Raw genomic sequence first — 18,196 nt, forward strand, 5'->3', positions numbered from 1 at the left:
TGTCTCCTGCCTCCTCTGCTGGTGTGCTGGGGACACCTGGGCATCTCTCCGTGGGACCAACCTCAGTTTTTATCCTTTAGGGTACGACACTCTAGGAAGGCTGGCTCCCCATGTTTGTGTGTCCACACCAGACTACTCATCCATAGAAGGCTAAACTGAGCCCAACACCTCACGTCTGGGTCAAGGTTCACTTTCCTACCTGCCAGGGCCATGAACAGTGACCCATGAGAGCTGCTAAGAGCTTCCCAGGAGAGGTGACTTTAGGTTGGAAGTGAGGAAGGGACAGCCTGCCATGCCTGTCTATTTTCTCTGATCTCTCCCTCCCCCTTGCTGGTAGGAGCCAGCTTGGAGAGTGTTTATGGGTTTCTCTTCCAGCCAAATAAGGCAAAGTGAGAGCATGGGTGCAGTTGCTGGGGGCTGGCAGACTGGGGCCCAGACCCCCACTTCTGCCATTCTGGGCTTGCAGCTGTCATTTGGGGATATTGAGCCTCCTACCTTGAGTTCCCTACCTGCCAGGAGTTCTGCCTAGCTGGTGGCAGAGGGCAGGTTCACATGGTGGCTGCCAGGGTCAGGAAACCCCGAGAAGGTCTTGCTGTGGCTTGTAGCCTGGGAGCCCAGAGCAGGTACCCTGTACCTCCAGGGAAAAACAGAAGATCTGGCAGTTCTAGAGTCCTGGGCTAGGGTGTCATGTTCCCTGAGCTGCAGGCTAGCTGTGTTGTGGGGTACCATCAGCTGTGGTGCCTGGAATGTTCCAGCTAAGTGGTGTGGGTTCCCTGTGGTCTGACTCTCCCTGCCTTCTTCACTTGCACCTGGCACTGACTGGGACAAGGGCTTAGTCTCCCCAGTGAAGGATGGGCCCCTAGTTGGGAGCTGTGAAAGGTTAAGCATGCAAGGGTTAAGGGTCAAGGGGTTCTGGCAGTGGCTCTCTCCCCCCACCCTTACTCTAACCCTATTGTTCCTGCCGGAAAAGGCATGTTTCCCCCATGAAGTCTCGCTGCTCCATGGTGGAGGGGAGAGCTGGCAATGTGCCCCCCTCCAGCCGGTTACTTCCTTGTTTGCAGCTGACCCTCTGCCCCTAACTTCCCACTCAGTCTCCAAAGCAGAGCCACCTCCTCCTGATGACCTGCTCTGATATCCCTCCTCAATTGGCAGAGTCACTGTGAAACCATGTTCTTGGCAGTTGGACCAGTGACCTGGAGGACAGGGAGAGAAGGGGCACAAGGATGAGAGTGACATGTTCTGAAAACCTGAGGTTTGGAGCTAGAAATCTGGGCTCAGAGTGCCATGTTCTGAAACCCCAGGATTTGGAGCTGGGTGTCGGGGCCTGAGTCCTGACTGTACTGTTGTGAAAGTCTACCCTTGCACATCTTGTCTTCACCTGCCTGGCCCATGCCAGCTTCCTGGCTGACACTGGAGTCATTGGCCCTCGGCAAGCACAGAGCTGAGGTCCTCAGGAAGGCTGGCGCTGGTAGGATCTTCATTCCTTCACTACCTTCTCTGTCACAGAGCCTAGACTGTGCCTCCACTGGTTAGATCAGCTGTGCAGTGTGAGGGACCCTGGGGGGCATTGTTGCCCACCCAGTCAGGACTTGTGCAGGAGGCAACATCATCAGCACCTGTCGTGCCTGAGCCAGTGTGCTGCCTGCTGCCCTCTGCCCCTGCTCACTGTGAGTCTTCAGCTCCAATTCCACTTTTGGCAAAGGAACTTCTTAGAGATTTTTTTCCTCCTGCTCAGCCTTGGGAGGTGGGGGAGGCACATGGATCCTGGCTTCACAAAGGCAGCTCTGCCTGTTGAGCTCTGGTTATGATCCATTCCTTGTTTAGGGGCAGGTTTCTTCTTCCTCTCCTCCTCCTCTTCCTCCTCCTTCTCCTTTTGTCAAATACATTTCACATCTGAACTATTTTTTAAGTGCTCAGTTCAGGGACTTTAATATTGCTAATTTTCAATGCTGCACAATCATCCCCAGAACTTTCCAGCTTCCGGGAGCCGGGCAGTGGCACAGCGGGTTAAGCGCACGTGGTGCAAAGTGCAAGGACCGGCATAATGATCCCGGTTTGAGCCCCAGCTCCCCACCTGCAGGGGGTTCACTTCACAGGCGGTGAAGCAGGTCTGTAGGTGTCTGTCTTTCTCTCCCCCTCTGTCTTCCCCTCCTCTCTCCATTTCTCTGTCCTGTCCAACAACAACAATAATAACAATAACAACAACAATAAACAACAAGGGAGAAAAAAACTTTCCAGCTTCCTAAAGAGTCCCAATCACTCACCCTCCACCCTGCTCAGTCTTGGGTCTGTTTATATCTGGTGGGGAGGCCTAGGAGACATGGGGCGTAGATGCTCCTCCTTGGAGCTCTGCTCTGTGGAGCTACCGCAAGCTTTGGAAAACCCACCCTGCACGTGTCCTCCAGTGTCCTGAACCTGCAGCAGGTCATGATATGAGCATCTCAGGTAGACACCTGTGGAATAGACAGTGAGTGATGCTGATGGGTGGGTGGGTGAGTGGATAGATGGTAGATGGGTGGATGAGTGATGGTGGTAGATAGGTGAATGGATGGATGGTGGGTGATGGATGGATGGTGGACATCAGCAGCCTGGATCTCTCACCAGACTGATATGAGTAGGGGGGGATGTGACCTTCTCTTAGGACAGGGTGGGGTTGGACTGTGGTAGGGAGAAGGCAGAACCAGTACTCTGGGAAACAAAAGGAACTTTAGAAGCCTTTGCTTTGCCGTAAATGCATTTCCCTTTTGCCTCTTGGGCCAGAACAAATCGATTCTGTTTTGTGAAAAAGTATGGTTGTGAAAATCTGTGATGTGAAGAGTGGAGCCATGGTATACCCAGAGGGGGGTAATGGGAGGAGGGGACTCAGCTGGGGGGTTGACTCCAGGGTCAGGTACTACAGGATGGCCTGGGCCTCAGTGCCATGTTCCTACCAGTTGTGTCAGGGTTTTGAAGGGTCCCTCTTTGATTAATTGGGTTTAATTAGGCAAGTGGGAAGAGAGGGGTTTGCTGAGGCCATGGGCCCCAACCCTATGCTCTGTCTCCCAGTTGGATTTCTCTTTGTCCCTGTGACTCCCCCTTCAGCCAGGACACTGACTACATAGCACAGCGGTGGATTCGGGACTAGGTCCAAACTGGCTGTGGAATGTGAGGGCTTCTGTCTGCACCAGGACTGCTCTGCTGTGGGAGCTAGTCCCTGCCTTCTTGCATCCTGGTTTGGGGGCTGGGGACTTGAACTGTGCTTCCTCCAGAGACACTCTGGTGCCCCACAGCATGGGGAGGAGATTTGGGCAGTGCCTCTGGGCTAGGCTTCAGGGCTGCAGGCAGGCAGGGGGCCACTGAGTTGGGGCCAGGAAGTAGGAGGGGTACCTCCCTCATCTTAAGCCCACATGGGGGCAACTGGGTCCAAGTGAACCTGTCAGTCCAGAGAGCCACCTCCCTAATTAGGCAGGGCTGAGGGGGACCAGTGATCACAACAGGCCTAGAAAACCCCAGGAGATGCGCTGGTCAGGCAGCGAGTTTATGGGAAAGAGTGGCTCTGTCCTGGCCAACCCACTCACACACCTGGGACCCCATGCTCTGATGTCACAGGAGCCTGTCCAGGCCCAGGAGTGACAGCCTGACTCCAGTTTATTTGGGGTACTTCCCCCTCCCTCACCACCACATCCTACCCCCCAGTTTTATGAACTCTCAGGGGACTGTCCCAGGCCACACCTGGGGCTGTGTCAGGTCAGTACTGGGGCCTGAGTTGTTGCCAGAACCCTGGTCACACTGGACATCCAAAGACTGGGAATGAGGTTAGTTTGACCCCCCCCCCCTTAGCTCTATTTTTCTTGAGGGGCTAGAGGCCAGGTCCCTTCTGCTCAGTCAGATCTCCATCCATGGGGTAGGCATGGCATCTGTGACCCCTCATCAAGGGGTGACAACAGTGCAGGGCCCAAGCTGTCCCAGTGGAGCCCGAGTTGAATTTTAACATGAAAAGAGGGGGAGCAGATGCTGAGTTGTAGGGCTTCCAGCCCGTCAGAGCTGGCCTGTCCCTGAGGACATCAGGCAGCACAGCACACAGTGCAGACCCGCTGTCATGGTGTCACAGTGCTGTGGTACTGCAGGACAAGAGGGGACATGTGTATCCAGAGGGGTGGCTACTTCTGTGTCCTCTGGTCAGCAAGACTGGGAATGAGTGAAAAGAGCTTTCTTTTTTTAAATTTTTAAAAAATATTTATTTTCCCTCTTGTTGCCCTTGTTTTATTGTTGTAGTTATTATTGTTGTTGTCATTGTTGGATAGGACAGAGAGAAATGGAGAGAGGAGGGGAAGACAGAGAGGGGGCAGAGAAAGATAAGACACCTGCATACCTGCTTCACCACCTGTGAAGCAACCCCACTGCAGGTGGGGAGCCAGGGTATCGAACCAGGATCCTTAGGCCGGTCCTTGTGCTTTGCGCCATGTGCACTTAACCTGCTGCACTACCGCCCGACTCCCCATGATCTTTCTTTCTAAGAAGAGAGAGCACAAGTGAAAGGAGTCAGCCCTGTTGTGTCACAGAGTTAATGGAACAGTGCCCCATGACCACAGTCCCCACTCAACGTGAGAGAGCTGGTTGGAGGGCTGTGTGACAGTGTTCAGAGTGAAAGGATATTTGTCATGTCTGGGGACACAGCATGACAAATATGGAAGAGGGTGTGTGGAGGGACCCTCAGGCTTGTCCCTGAATCCATTGTAAGCCCTCTCCTCCCTGCAGCCTGCCTGTTCCGCTTCAATGCGCTGTCGCTGGTCTACCTGCTGTTCCTGCTGCTGCTGCCCTGGTGCCCGGGGCCCTCCCAGCACAGTCTCCGAGGTAAGGGATGGGTCCCATACTGGTCCTTGTGGACCCAGCAAGTGGAGTGGGTGGGGGCAGTGCTGAGTCATAGCTATGGAAGAAGCCACAAACCTAACCCTCTCCCTGGCCAGGGCCGTAGAAGGCACACTAAGTAATGGGAGTCATGGAGGTGGAACCTGGACAGCTCTGAGGTGCAGCTTTCTAATGTGGGGGCTCCCCCTGTCCTAGATGGCACCTACAACTGGGCCATAGATAGTCAGGTGCAGAGGACCAGGCATAACTCACAGGGTAGAGTGCATACTTCAACATACAGGAAGATATGGGTTCAAGACACTGGCCACCATAGGAGCACCTACACAGAGGAAACTTCATGAATGGTATAGCAGTGCTGCAGTATCTCTTCTCTCTATCTTAAAAAATAAAATATTGGGGGACATGCGGTAGCACAGTGGGTTAAGCATACGTGGCACAGAGCGCAAGGGCCAGAGTTAAGATCCTGGTTCAAGCACCTGGCTACCCCCTGCAGGGAGGTCTCTTCACAAGGGGTGAAGCAGATCTACAGGTGTCTTATCTTTCTCTCCCCCCTCTGTCTTCCCCTCCTTTCTAGATTTCTCTCTGTTCTATCCAACAACAATAGCTATGACAACAATAACAACTACAACAAGGGCAACAAAATGGGAAAAATGGCCTCCAGGAGCATTGGATTCATAGTGAAGGCACCAAGCCCCAGTGATAACCCTGGAGGAAAATAAAATAAAATAAAATATCTGGGGCAAGACAGTGGTGCACCTGGTTAAGCACATGCATTAACTGTGCACAGGGATCCAGGGTTTAAGTCCCTGCTCCCCACCTGCAGGGGGGAAGCTTCATGAGTGGTGAAGCTAGTGCAGGTCTCTCTCTCCTCTTTCCCTCTCCCCTTCCCCCTCCCTCCTCTCTTAATTTCTTTCTGTCCTATCAATTATAAGAAAAAAATGGCTGCCAGGAGCAGTGGATTTGTTGTGTAAGCACTGAGCCCCAGTGATAATAAAATAAAGTAAAATGCCTGAGGCTCCGAAGTCCCAAGTTAAGTCCCCTGCACCACCATAAACTGGAGCAGAGCAGTGCTCTGGTAAAAAAAATAATAATAATTAAATTAAATTAAAAAATCTGCCAGAGCAAAGGAATCGTGCAGGCGTGAAGGCCCAATAGTAAAAAGGAAAGGAAATAGAGAAGAGAGGGGCCAGACTCTAGGGGAAGGGCTCAATATAGGTGCAGGTCTGGGAGAATCCCTCAGGCCAGCTGCTACAGCTGTCACTCAAGTCACAGACCACTTGGCCAGGCCTGTCCCCAGCCCCCACACCCATCCTCCCTCCCCCTCCTATAGCCATCTCTTCTCAGAAATCTATAAAACTTATTCCTGCTCACACAAAGTCAGAAATAGCCCTTCTAAAAGTGGGGAGCAGACTTCTAGCGAGTGGTGGGGGATTGTTTCCAGTTAGGCTGGAGGCACAGGGAAGTGTTGGGAGCAGAGGGAAGGGGTCACAGGGAGACTTCCTGCTTGGCCTCTGTCTGTCCCTCTGCCTGTACTCAGAGTCCTCAGGGGCAGAGGCCTGAGGCTTTCCAAGTGGAGTCTCCGTTCCTTTGGCCTTTGGCTAGTGTGGATGGAAGGTGTGGAGCTACCTGGTGCATCTCAGGAGGGGTGGTCTGGTGTCCCCTTGGCAAAGGGGAACATTACTTGACTGGAACCTGGTCATCCAGGTCAACCAAACTACCCCAGGCTACTTCTACCTCTTAGTAAGCAGACCCTCTAACCTTTCCCTCCTTGTGGCTCAATCCTGGGCATTCTGGCTCCTCCTGCCCCTCCCCCCCCCAAAAAAAAACCACCCAGAGAAAGATGTAGAAACTGGCAAGTTGGAGAGGTTCATAGGCCACCTTTCCAACCCTCATCCTCTGAATCCAGCTTCCTATATCTGCAGTCAGTGAGACACAGGAATGTGGAAGAACTGGACATTTATCCTGGGTCTCACATGTCACACCAGAAGTGTCACCACTGGGCTGGGCCAAGCTGGCCTGGTGCAGGGACAGACTGTTTAGTTAATGCTGAGATGGACAGACAGCTTCTGCCAGGGGAGCAGTGCTGGCTTTAATGGTGACACTGTCCCTGAACTCCAGGAAATTCACAGTGCTGGCAGCCTCACCTGGTCTAGGGTGAAGTCAGGGGCTCCTGCCCACAGAGGAGAAGTGAACCCGCCTCCCCACAGCCAAGGCCCCCTCCAGTGTGCTGAGTCCCGGTGTGTAACCTCCCACCAAGCAGTGACAGGCTTTTTTAAAAAAACATTTTTTAAAATATTTATTTTATTTATTCCCTTTTGTTGCCCTTGTTGTTTTATTGTTGTAGTTATTATTGTTGTTGTCGTTGTTGGATAGGACAGAGAGAAATGGAGAGAGGAGGGGAAGACAGAGAGGAGGAGAGAAAGATAGACACCTGCAGACCTGCTTCACCACCTGTGAAGTGACTCCCCTGGAGGTGGGGAGCCGGGGTTTGAACCGGGATCCTTATGCCGGTCCTTGTGCTTTGCGCCACCTGCGCTTAACCCGCTGCGCTACAGCCCGACTCCCAACATTTTTTTTTAAGAATTTATCTATTTATTCATGAGAAAGATGGGAGGAGAGAAAGAACCAGACATCACTCTGGTACATGTGCTGCTGAGGATAGAACTCAGGACCTCATGGTTGAGAATCCAATGCTTTATCCACTGCACCACCTCCCGGACCACGACAGGCTTGTTTAGGGGGAGCTCAGGCCAGCACTTGAGCCTGCTCACAGACCAGTTCCTACCCCCTCACCCCCATAATTGGGCTCCTGCAGATGGGCCTGAAGGTACCTCCTGAGGTAGTAAGTGCTGGCAGCCTGATTGGCCCCTGCTTGTTTCTGCAGTGAATCCAACCACATAGCTGCGTGACACCCTACCCCCAAAGTAAGGTCACATCCTCCTTCTCAGAGAATTAGGAATCCTGTCCCTGCCTCCCTTCACTTTGTGGCCCAGGCCCCCAGAGCTGAACCCTCTGACCCTGGCTGCTATGCCAGCTGGTGACATGGGTGTCAGCTGCAGGTATAAACAAACCTGTAGGGCCCAGGTGCAGGCCAGCTAGAGGTGCCATTCTGCTGGTTCCCTGCAATTCCTCATCTTACTCCTCTCTCCCACTTCCTCATCGAAAGTGCCTGCCTTTCCTCTTGGAGCAGTTGAGTGTCAGCAAGGGGTGTAAGAGTCAGGACCAGCACTGTCCATGGTGCCTGGGGCCCCAACTGTTTGAGGATGGATCCTGCTGTGTGAATGGGTGAACATGACAAGGCCCCTCCTGCCCAGCCTCACCCTATCCTCTCTGCCCTCAGGCCACACTGGCCGGCTGCTTCGAGCCCTGTTGGGCTTCAGCCTCCTCTTCCTGGCGGCTCACCTGGCCTTCCAGATATGCCTGCATACCATACCCTACTTGGATCAGCTGCTGGAACCCAACTGTAAGTGCTGTGGGACTAGAAGAGGGGGAGCTTGGGGCCTTTCAGAAGTGATGGTAGGGTGTAGGGAACCCCAGTTCTCCTCGTGAAGTAAGGCTCTGCTTGCCTGGGTCTTAGAGTTTATCAATCTGTGTGGCACTGGGTAGGTATTCCAGAGTTAATCCCAGGGTTTGGATACAGCACTGGATATTGCACTGCATGTCTTGGCCATCCTGTGCTCAGAGATGGGATTTTACGGGCACCCAACCTCCTCAATTACAGGATCAACCTCAGTGGTCATTGTTTGAGGGGTTCCAGGCTCCTGATCCCTGCTGCCCATTAGACATCCCAACCCACCTCACCTGTTATGTGAGGATGACTATACCCCCCACGGTTAAGAAAATGGAAAAGCAGAGGGCCAGGTCTGCAGGTGTCTGTCTTTCTCTCCCCCGCTGTCTCCTCTCCTCTCTCGATTTCTGTCTCTCCTATCTAACAACAATAACAACAAGGACAACAAAATGGAAAAAATAGCCTCCAGGAGCAGTGGATTCGCAGTACAGGCACCGAGCCTCTGATAACTCAGTGATAACTCTGGAGGCAAAAAAAAAAAAAAAGACGGAAAAGCAAAATAAAAAAATAAAGAAAAAGAAAAGAAAATGGAAAAGCAGTGCCTGTGGGCTCAGAGGCTCTGAGTCCTAAACCCCAAAGAGTAGCTCTCCTTGACCTTCTACTGGACCTAAGTGTCTCTACTGGATACCCTGGGCATGCAGGGGTTCAGAGATTAGGGCAATTGAGCCAACTAATTGGGCTCCCCCATGCTTTTATCTGCAGGCAGCTCCTGGGAGATCCTCTCTCGACATGTGGGTATCACGAGGTAAGAGCTCCACAGCCTCCCTCATGGATTTACTGGGCCTGAAGCAGGGCAGGTGGGGGAGATCCTGCGCCAGGTTTTTCTCTATGCTGCTGGTGACTCCCTGCCTCCACAGGCTGGACCTGAAGGACATCCCCAATGCTATCCAGCTGGTGGCACCTGACCTGGGCATCCTGGTGGTGTCATCCGTGTGCCTCGGTCTCTGCAAACGTTTCATAAGATCTCAGCAGAACCAACACACCCAAGAGCCGGTGAGAAGCCAGGCAGGACCATTCCCCAGGTGTAACCCAGCATTCGATTTCACCCTCTTGCCTTTTAAATGTGAAGTTTCTTTTTTTTTTTTATTTATTTCTTTATTGGGGAATTAATGTTTTACATTCAACAGTAAATACAATAGTTTGTACATGCATAACATTCCCCAGTTTCCCATTTAACAATACAACCCCCACTATGTCATTTATCATCCTTCATGGACCTGTATTCTCCCCACCCACCCACCCACCCCAGAGTCTTTTACTTTGGTGTAATACTCCAATTCCATTTCAGGTTCTACTTGTGTTTTCTTTTCTGGTCTTGTTTTTCAACTTCTGCCTGAGAGTGAGATCATCCCATATTCATCCTTCTGTTTCTGACTTATTTCACTCAATGTGATTTTTTCAAGGTCCATCCTTGAAAACGGTGAAGTCACCATTTTTTACATCTGAGTAGTATTCCATTGTGTATATATACCACAACTTGCTCAGCCACTCATCTGTTGTTGGACACCTTGGTTGTTTCCAAGTTTTGGCTATTACAAATTGTGCTGCCAAAAAAGATCTGTGTACACAGATCTTTTTGGATGGATGTGTTGAGTTCCTTAGGATATATCCCCAGGAGAGGAATTGCAGGGTCATAGGGTAGGTCCATTTCTAGCCTTCTGAGAGTTCTCCAGGCTGTTCTCCACAGAGGTTGGACCAATTTACATTCCCACCAGGACTGTAGGAGGGTTCCTTTGACCCCACACCCTCTCCAGCATTTACTGCTGTTACCTTTTCTGATGTGTGACATTCTCACAGGAGTGAAGTGATATCTCATTGTTGTCTTGATTTGCATTTCTCTAACAATCAGAGACTTGGAGCATTTTTTCATGTGTTTCTCGGCCTTTTGGATCTCTTCTGTGGTGAATATTCTGTCCAAGTCCTCTCCCCATTTTTAGATGGGGTTATTTGTTGTCTTGTTGTTGAGTCTGGCAAGCTCTTTATATATGTTGGTTATTAAACTCTTATCTGATGTATGGCATGTAAAGATCTTCTCCCATTCTTTGAGGGGTCTCTTGGTTTGGGTAGTGGTTTCTTTTGCTGTGAAGAAGCTTTTTAATTTGATGTAGTCCCATAGGTTTATACTCGCCTTAGTCTTCTTTGTAATTGATTCATTTCATTGAAGATGTCTTTAAAATTTATGTGGAAAAGAGTTCTGCCAATATTTTCCTCTAAGTATTTGATAGTTTGTGGTCTAACATCCAAGTCCTTGATCCACTTGGAATTTACTTTTGTATTTGGTGAAATACAGTGATTCAGTTTCATTCTTCTGCATGTTTCAACCCATTGTTTCCAACACCATTTGTTGAAGAGACTCTGCTTTCCCCATGTAATAGTCTGGGCCCCTTTGTCAAAGATTAGATGTCCATAGGTGTGGGGCCTCATTGCTGGTCCTTGCACTTTGCGGCACCTGCGTTTAACCCGCTGTGCTACTGCCCGACTCCCTCAAAGGATATTCTTAAGGGAATAAATAAATAAATAAATAAATAAAAGATATTCTTTGCAGCCACAGGGAGGCAAGTGTTTTGTAGTTCTGGGGGTGGGGGTTGTGGGGGTGTTGGACTATGCATCTGTCAGGGAGCACCCAGCATAGACAAACAGGTGAATGCTTGAGAAGCTGAGTGCACAGTGGGGCTTCATGGACTATCTGCTATGGTCATGAACCCAGCCTGGCCACTCCAGGAATCTAGCTGCTGGGGAAGCCTCAGGACTACAGGCTCCTCCCACCCCCCACATCCTACCCATTTGTCCAAAAGCTGTGAGACTCAAGGACCTGGGGCTCCAGAGGGACCAGAGGAGGAGAGAGTTCCCCAGGACCACGTAACATTTCATAAGGTCATAAGACCAAGCATTAGTGGATAACTCTGCCAGAACCTTCCAGGTCTGCTGCCCCTCTTTTCTCCTCTAATCCTTAGGCAAGGCTGGCACCCCTACTTCAGAGGCAGCTTGTCTTTTCCAGAGATTTCCCCCCCTCACCCTCATGATCCTCCCATTGTGGCTCCATTGTCCCTTCAGGCTGCGTGGGCACCAGCCAGGCTGCTTCTGGTTTCCTCATTAGTGGGGCTGGGACTTCCAGGAAAAGCCCTACCGGGAAGGGACTGGCCCCACTCCCAAACCTGATCAGCCCCTCTTTGTGCCCAGCACTCTGAACACAGGTGGCAGGGGACTGGTATGGGTCACCTTTATTTAAGTGTCCTTGGTGACAAGTGAGAGCCCAAGTCTCCTGCTGACCCAAGGTGGCTGGTGTAGACAGACCTAAGTGGGTGAGGCATCCTTCCTGGTGGGGTGTCCTTCCCTGGTGCCCAGTTTTTCAGGCCAAGGCCAGGATCAGCCAGTTTGCTACCTGTGTGTGAGGCATACACACTGTAAACATGGGAGGCAGGGAGGCCAGGGGAAATTTTTTCCCAACTCCTGGGGACATGCTAGCTCTGGCTAAGCCTGACTCTGGCACCCTTGCACCTGTCTTTCCACCAGCAGCTGCTCAGTCTCCACTCCCAGAATCCCAGGTTTCTCAGGGCTGGGGTCCAGGCTGGGGGCGGGTGACATCAGGCCTGGCTGCAGGGCCTTTGGCCAGTTTCCCCCTCAGTCTGGCAAGAGCCTACACCCTCAGGCTCTCGGTCTACCCAGAATAACAGGAATTTGGGTGTGTTCTCAGTCCTGTCATTGGTCCTGTGGCCCCCCTCCAGGGATGTCTCCATGGCCCCTCCCTGCGCCCTTAAGCAGACAGGAAAAGGGGGATGGTGGCAGGGAAATGTCCACAGGCCCACCTATTCCTTGAGTACATGCTCAGACTCAGACTGGTCCTCAGTAGAGCACTGTGGGTGGAGGTTCAAAAGACCCCTGCAGAAGTGCCCCCATCCCCAGTGTGACTGAGCACCATGTACCTGACCTATGTCCTTTCCCCTGATCTTAACAGCATGATGATGAGAGGGACTTGAATACACAACACCCAGTGGGGCTGTGCGATACCCCTGCACTGACCATGAAGCGGAAGTCTCGACTGGCTGCCCGCTTCCGGATCACTGCTCATTGGCTGCTGGTGGCTGCTGGGCGCACCCTGGCCATCACACTGCTGGCCCTGGCAGGTACCACTGCTCAGGGGCAGAGCCCCTAGCTTAGACCCTTACATTCTAGGGAAATCACACCTACTCCCTTCCCCATGAGGGGATAGTCAAAAGTGATTCAGGCTGACCTGCCTCTGTCTACTCACAGGCATCGCCCATCCCTCAGCCTTCTCCAGTCTCTACTTCCTGGTTTTCTTGGCTATCTGCACCTGGTGGGCCTGCCACTTTCCCTTCAGCACCCTGGGCTTTAGCACTCTGGGCATCATGGTGGGCTGCTTCAGTACCAGCCATCTTATCTGCCTCTACTGCTACCAGACGTACTTTGCGCAGACCCTGCTACCCCCCACCAGCATCTGGGCCAGGTGAGTACCACCCTCCATTGGTCCCATCTACCTTGCCTGCTGCCTATCTGGCCCTAAACACCCCTCAGTGACCCCATTCCTACAGGGTATTTGGTCTCAAGGATTTAGTGATCCCCGCAAACTGCTCCAGCCCCAACATACTGGTACTCAACACACAGCATGACTGGCCTATCTATGTGAGCCCTGGGATCCTGCTGTTGCTCAGCTACAGCCTGGCCTCCCTCCTGAAGCTGCGCTCACCCACTGGCCAGGTGAGCCTACTCCCACACCCATGTCCCCCACCCCTTTGGGCAGGAGCCTGAGCCCACACCTCTGTATTTGCAGAGGAAGGAGGCTGCTGGGGGCGAGGAGGAGCGGGAGGTGGAGTTGACCGAGCTGGACCAGTGGCCACAGGGCCATCCAGGGGCTGCTGACAAGGAAAGGGCCACCCAGGTGAGGAGTGGGCTGGTGGAGGGCTGGGTTGTGTGGCCAACTGGACTCACAAGTCTTTCCTCTGCAGCTCACGACACCCACACCCGTGGAGGCTGACAACTGCATCGTTCATGACCTGATGGGCCACAGCCCAATTCGGCAGCGTGCCTGTGAGTACCCTGGTCACCAGGGACGCTTCCTTCCATAGGCATGCTGGTGCTGCCCCCTGGTGGTCATGGATGACATCACCTCTTGGCTTCTCCAATTGTCCTGCTCTGGGCCACCCAGGGTGGAAGGGGCAGGTACTACCATCTTAGACAGTGGGTGTTGGAATAGGGGCTAATGATCTTCCTCAGATATCCACCACCACCTGTCTCCAGACTGAGAGGGCATGATTTTTCTGCCTTGAGAAAGGCCCTCAGGGAGGGCCAAGTATTTTTTCTGGGTTTTTCCCCCCTAATCCTTGACAACCATTTGGTGAATTATCTCTGCCTGAAGCAAGAGACTATCTCTGGGACTCTAGGGACTACTATGTGCACACAACAATCAGGGATATTCTATTCCTTTGGAGTGATGGAGAGTGAAGGGCAGCCTGTGGAGACAGGAATTGGGTGGGTGTTGGGTGCTTTGCAGGTGTTTTCTGCCTTGGTGTCTATCCTGAGCTGTCTTCCAAGTGCCCTCCTGCCCTCGGGCCCTGCTCCAGCACCCCATCCCCACTTGGGGGTGAAGTAATAGGAAACTGGGATTTCCCCCACCCCATTCCACCTCCCCTAGTGACTTCTGCCCCTGCCCTTTAGTGCACCCCCGGCTGACTGAGCCCAGAGAGACATCTCCACTGCACGGCCTGGGCCACCTCATCATGAGCCAGGGCTACGTGTGCGCCCTCACCGCCATGATGGTACGGAGCAGCCACCCCTCACCCCCAGTCTCTCACTATGCCAGAGAGCACATGGCAGCCATGTTTCATAGGGGGAGACCTGGTGCCTCTGTGCCAGCAGTGTTTCTGCCACAACCCGCAGTCACACATGTGAACACAGTGTGTGTGGTATGTGACAGATGTCTGAGCATATCTGGTGTGCATTCAGATGTATGTTTATACCACCCATGGTGCCGTGCTCTGGGTATTTGCGTCCTCTCTAAGTGCCCCCTTCTCCTCAGTGATGTCACCACGTCTTGCTGGAAGGCTGGGCAGGGGGCAGTGGGGAGACTACCAGGGTCCTGCACACCTCTCACCCCATGCTCTGACCTGCAGGTGTGGAGCATCACCTACCATAGCTGGCTGACCTTCGTGCTGCTGCTCTGGGCCTGTGTCATCTGGACAGTCCGTAGCCGTCACCAGCTGGCTATGCTCTGCTCGCCCTTCATCCTACTGTACGGGCTGGCACTATGTGGCCTGCGCTACGTGTGGGCCATGGACCTGCAGCCCGAGCTGCCCACCTCACTGGGTCCCGTCAGCCTGCGGCAGCTGGGTCTAGAACACACACGCTACCCGTGCCTGGACCTGGGTGCCATGGTGAGCACTGGGCCCCAGTGGAGGACTGTTACACTGGTTCCCAGAAGCAGATGATGCCAGGTGGACCTTTGTCAGCTGAACTCCACTGCTTGCCACTTGCCCAGAGATGTTCTCTGTTGAGAATGAATGACTTTGGGGGAAACCTGGTTGAGTGCATATAGTAAAAAGCACAAGGACCCACTCAAGGATCTGTTCTCCACCTGTAGGGGGGATGTTTTTGCAAGGGGCAAAACAGGTCTGCAGGTCTCTCTCTCTCTCTCTCTCTCTCTTTCTCTGTGTGTGTGTGTCCACCTCTCTTCATTTTATAGGGTGGAACAGAGATAAATTGTGAGAGGAGAAAATAGGGGGAGAGAAAGATAGGTATCTTCAGACCTGCTTCATTGCTTGTGAAGTGACCCCCCCCCCCTGCAGGTGGGGAGCTGGGGGCTCGAACCAGGATCCTTGTGCAGGTCTTTGCACTTCATACTATGTGCACTTAACCCAGTGCTCCAACGTCTGCCCTCCCCCCCCACCCTTTCTCTCAATTTCTCTTTGTCCTAACCAATAAAATGGAGAAAATGATCACCAGGAGCAGTGGATTCATAGTGCCTGCACTGAGCTCCAGCAATAACCCTGGAGGCAAAAAAAGAAAAGAGAAACCGAGAAAGAGAGAGAGAGAGAGAGAATGAATGAATGACTTTGTCACCACGAGGCCCTGACATGGGCCCTGATTGCTGCCCTGGTCTCAGGAAATCTTTGTGCCACTTTGTGTCTCCACTTGAGATAGGCATCCATCACAATGTCATTATGCTTAGGTATGTCCACTATCTTGTCACAGGTTTGTGGGTCTGGGACACTGCCTGAGCCCATCCACATGCACATGTATGTGACCTGTGTGCCCATAGGCAGACTGGGGCTAGAGGTCTGCAAGATGCTGGGCTGCCTCCTGCTCCTATGCCCCTAGGGCTGGACCCTGGCTTGGGGAGGGGTGTCCAGCCGCAGTTCTCAGCGCCACCTCTGTCTCAGCTGCTGTACACCCTGACCTTCTGGCTGCTGCTGCGCCAGTTCGTGAAGGAGAAGCTGCTGAGGAAGACCAAGGCCCCCGCCACACTGAGCGAGGTGACTGTGAGTGACACAGGTGAGAGTGGGTTGAGGGCCAGCTTAGGGTCCAGCCCTCCCTTCCTCCCTCTTTTCTTCCATAAAGTCACAACTCCCTGCCCTGCAGAACCCACACGCACGCGCACACTGCTGCACAGCCTGGGGGAACTGGTGACAGGCGTGTACATCAAGTACTGGATCTATGTGTGCGCCGGCATGTTCATTGTGGTCAGCTTCGCCGGCCGCCTGGTTGTCTACAAGATTGTCTACATGTTCCTCTTCCTGCTCTGCCTCACCCTCTTCCAGGTGCTGAGGGCGTGGGGTAGACGGGTGAGGTACTGGTGGGGTCCCCTGCCTGTGCACAGCTCTCACCCCCACCACCATCACTCTCTCCGCTGCCCCAGGTCTACTACAGCCTGTGGCGGAAGCTGCTGAAGGTGTTCTGGTGGTTGGTGGTGGCCTACACCATGCTGGTGCTCATTGCCGTCTACACCTTCCAGTTCCAGGACTTCCCCGCCTACTGGCGCAACCTCACTGGCTTCACTGACCAGCAGTGAGTAGGCGGTGCTCCCTGAGCTGGGCAGGCTGCATGGTGGGCTGCTGCTGACACACTGCTCTTCCTCCAGGCTGGAGGACCTAGGCCTGGAGCAGTTCAGCGTGTCCGAGCTCTTCTCCAGCATCCTCATCCCCGGCTTCTTCCTACTGGCCTGCATTCTGCAGCTGCACTACTTCCACCAGCCCTTCATGCGGCTCACCGACCTGGAGCACGTGCCGCCACCCCGGCCATCGCGCTGGGCCTATAGGTGCCTGCCTACCTCCACATGGAGAGGGGTGGCGGCCTGGCCTGGGAGTGAGGCATCCCTGTGCACAGGTAGGAAGTGACACTTTGGGGTCTGCCCTAGGCAGGATGGGGTGATGAGGACCCCGCTGCTGCAGCAGGAAGAGGAAGAGGAGCCCCCCGGGGATGACAGCCCTGCCCAGGCCACAGATGGTAAGGGGGCAGCATGGGATGAAGCTCCAGGGCCCAGCATAACTTCCCTTGGCCTCCCTTCTGAGCCTCTTCTGCTTGGGAGAGAGGACCACAGGCCTGGGAAGCCTGCCTGCCTCACTCCCACTGCCCCCCTCCACCTTGTCACAGCCAACAAGTGGGGCCTGGTGGCCGAGCGTCTGCTGGACCTGGCGGCTAGTTTCTCGGACGTCCTCACACGATTGCAGGTGTTTGTGCGGCGCCTACTAGAGCTGCATGTCTTCAAGCTGGTGGCCCTGTACACTGTCTGGGTGGCCCTAAAGGAGGTGAGAGCAACCACCGAGTCTGCAGAGGGTCTGGGGTAGGGGTACAGGGGCACAGGGGTATTCTACCTGCCACATGCCACCCATGGCCCCCAGGTGTCGGTGATGAACCTCTTACTGGTAGTGCTCTGGGCCTTCGCCACACCCTACCCCCGCTTCCGGCACATGGCGTCCTGCCTGTCCACTGTGTGGACCTGCATCATCATTGTGTGCAAGATGTTGTACCAGCTCAAGATTGTCAGCCCACACGAGTATTCCAGCAACTGCACTGAGGTACTACCCTGGCTGGATGGGGAGGTGCAGGTCTCTGCAGAAAGCCCTTCCAGGACCAGGGCCTTCCTGGGAGAAAGCCATTTCCTGATAAGAGGTGTGGCCTGGGGAGTCAGGCAGTAGCGCAGCGGGTTAAGTGCACATGGTGCGAAGCGCAAGGACCAGCGTAAGGATACGGGTTCGAGCCCCCGGCTCCCCACCTGCAGGGGAGTCGCTTCACAAGTGGTGAAGCAGGTCTGCAAGTGTCTGTCTTACTCTCTCTTCTCTGTCTTCCCCCTCCTCTCTCCATTTCTCTCTGTCCTATCCAACAACAACGACATCAATAACAACAACAATAGTAACCACAACAATAAAATTACAAGAGCAACAAAAGAGAATAAATAAATATTTTTTTAAAAAGAGAGAGAGAGGTGCAGCCTGGCTTGGCTAACTGATGAAGTACAAGTCATGGTGTGAGGGGTGCAAGGACTCGAGGTCTCTGCAAGTGAAGGGAATGTGTTGACTATTCCCTCCTTGGCTGGCAGCCCCACTCATCCAAGGTGGGGGTGAGGACATGGCAGGGCCAGTGGCCCCCCTTGCCCAGGGCAGATGCTGATACCCACCACTCCCCAGCCCTTCCCCAACAGCACTAACCTGCAAAAGGCGGAGATCAACCAGTCTGTGCTGTACCGTGGGCCCGTTGACCCTGCTAACTGGTTTGGGGTGCGGAAGGGCTACCCCAACCTGGGCTACATCCAAGTGAGTGTGGGGTGAG

General features: G+C 53.4%; 1 protein-coding gene across 4 annotated transcripts in view; it reads left to right on the forward strand.

The window, feature by feature from the left end:
• The window catches only part of PIEZO1 (piezo type mechanosensitive ion channel component 1), a 59,039-nt gene that overhangs the window by 27,988 nt on the left and 12,855 nt on the right, over positions 1–18,196 (forward strand). For all 4 annotated transcript variants that reach the window (XM_060185030.1, XM_060185031.1, XM_060185032.1 and 1 more), the window contains exons 2-19: positions 4,738–4,833; positions 8,189–8,311; positions 9,119–9,161; positions 9,274–9,409; positions 12,372–12,540; positions 12,668–12,881; positions 12,967–13,132; positions 13,206–13,313; positions 13,381–13,462; positions 14,090–14,190; positions 14,545–14,805; positions 15,811–15,922; positions 16,010–16,188; positions 16,287–16,435; positions 16,509–16,685; positions 16,785–17,175; positions 17,269–17,445; positions 18,055–18,180. In XM_060185030.1, the coding sequence (XP_060041013.1) occupies positions 4,738–4,833; positions 8,189–8,311; positions 9,119–9,161; positions 9,274–9,409; positions 12,372–12,540; positions 12,668–12,881; positions 12,967–13,132; positions 13,206–13,313; positions 13,381–13,462; positions 14,090–14,190; positions 14,545–14,805; positions 15,811–15,922; positions 16,010–16,188; positions 16,287–16,435; positions 16,509–16,685; positions 16,785–17,175; positions 17,269–17,445; positions 18,055–18,180 (2,810 nt within the window). The remainder of the gene's footprint in view (positions 1–4,737; positions 4,834–8,188; positions 8,312–9,118; positions 9,162–9,273; positions 9,410–12,371; positions 12,541–12,667; positions 12,882–12,966; positions 13,133–13,205; positions 13,314–13,380; positions 13,463–14,089; positions 14,191–14,544; positions 14,806–15,810; positions 15,923–16,009; positions 16,189–16,286; positions 16,436–16,508; positions 16,686–16,784; positions 17,176–17,268; positions 17,446–18,054; positions 18,181–18,196) is intronic.

Source organism: Erinaceus europaeus, chromosome 2 (assembly GCF_950295315.1).
Source record: "Erinaceus europaeus chromosome 2, mEriEur2.1, whole genome shotgun sequence".
Lineage (NCBI taxonomy): Eukaryota > Metazoa > Chordata > Mammalia > Eulipotyphla > Erinaceidae > Erinaceus > Erinaceus europaeus.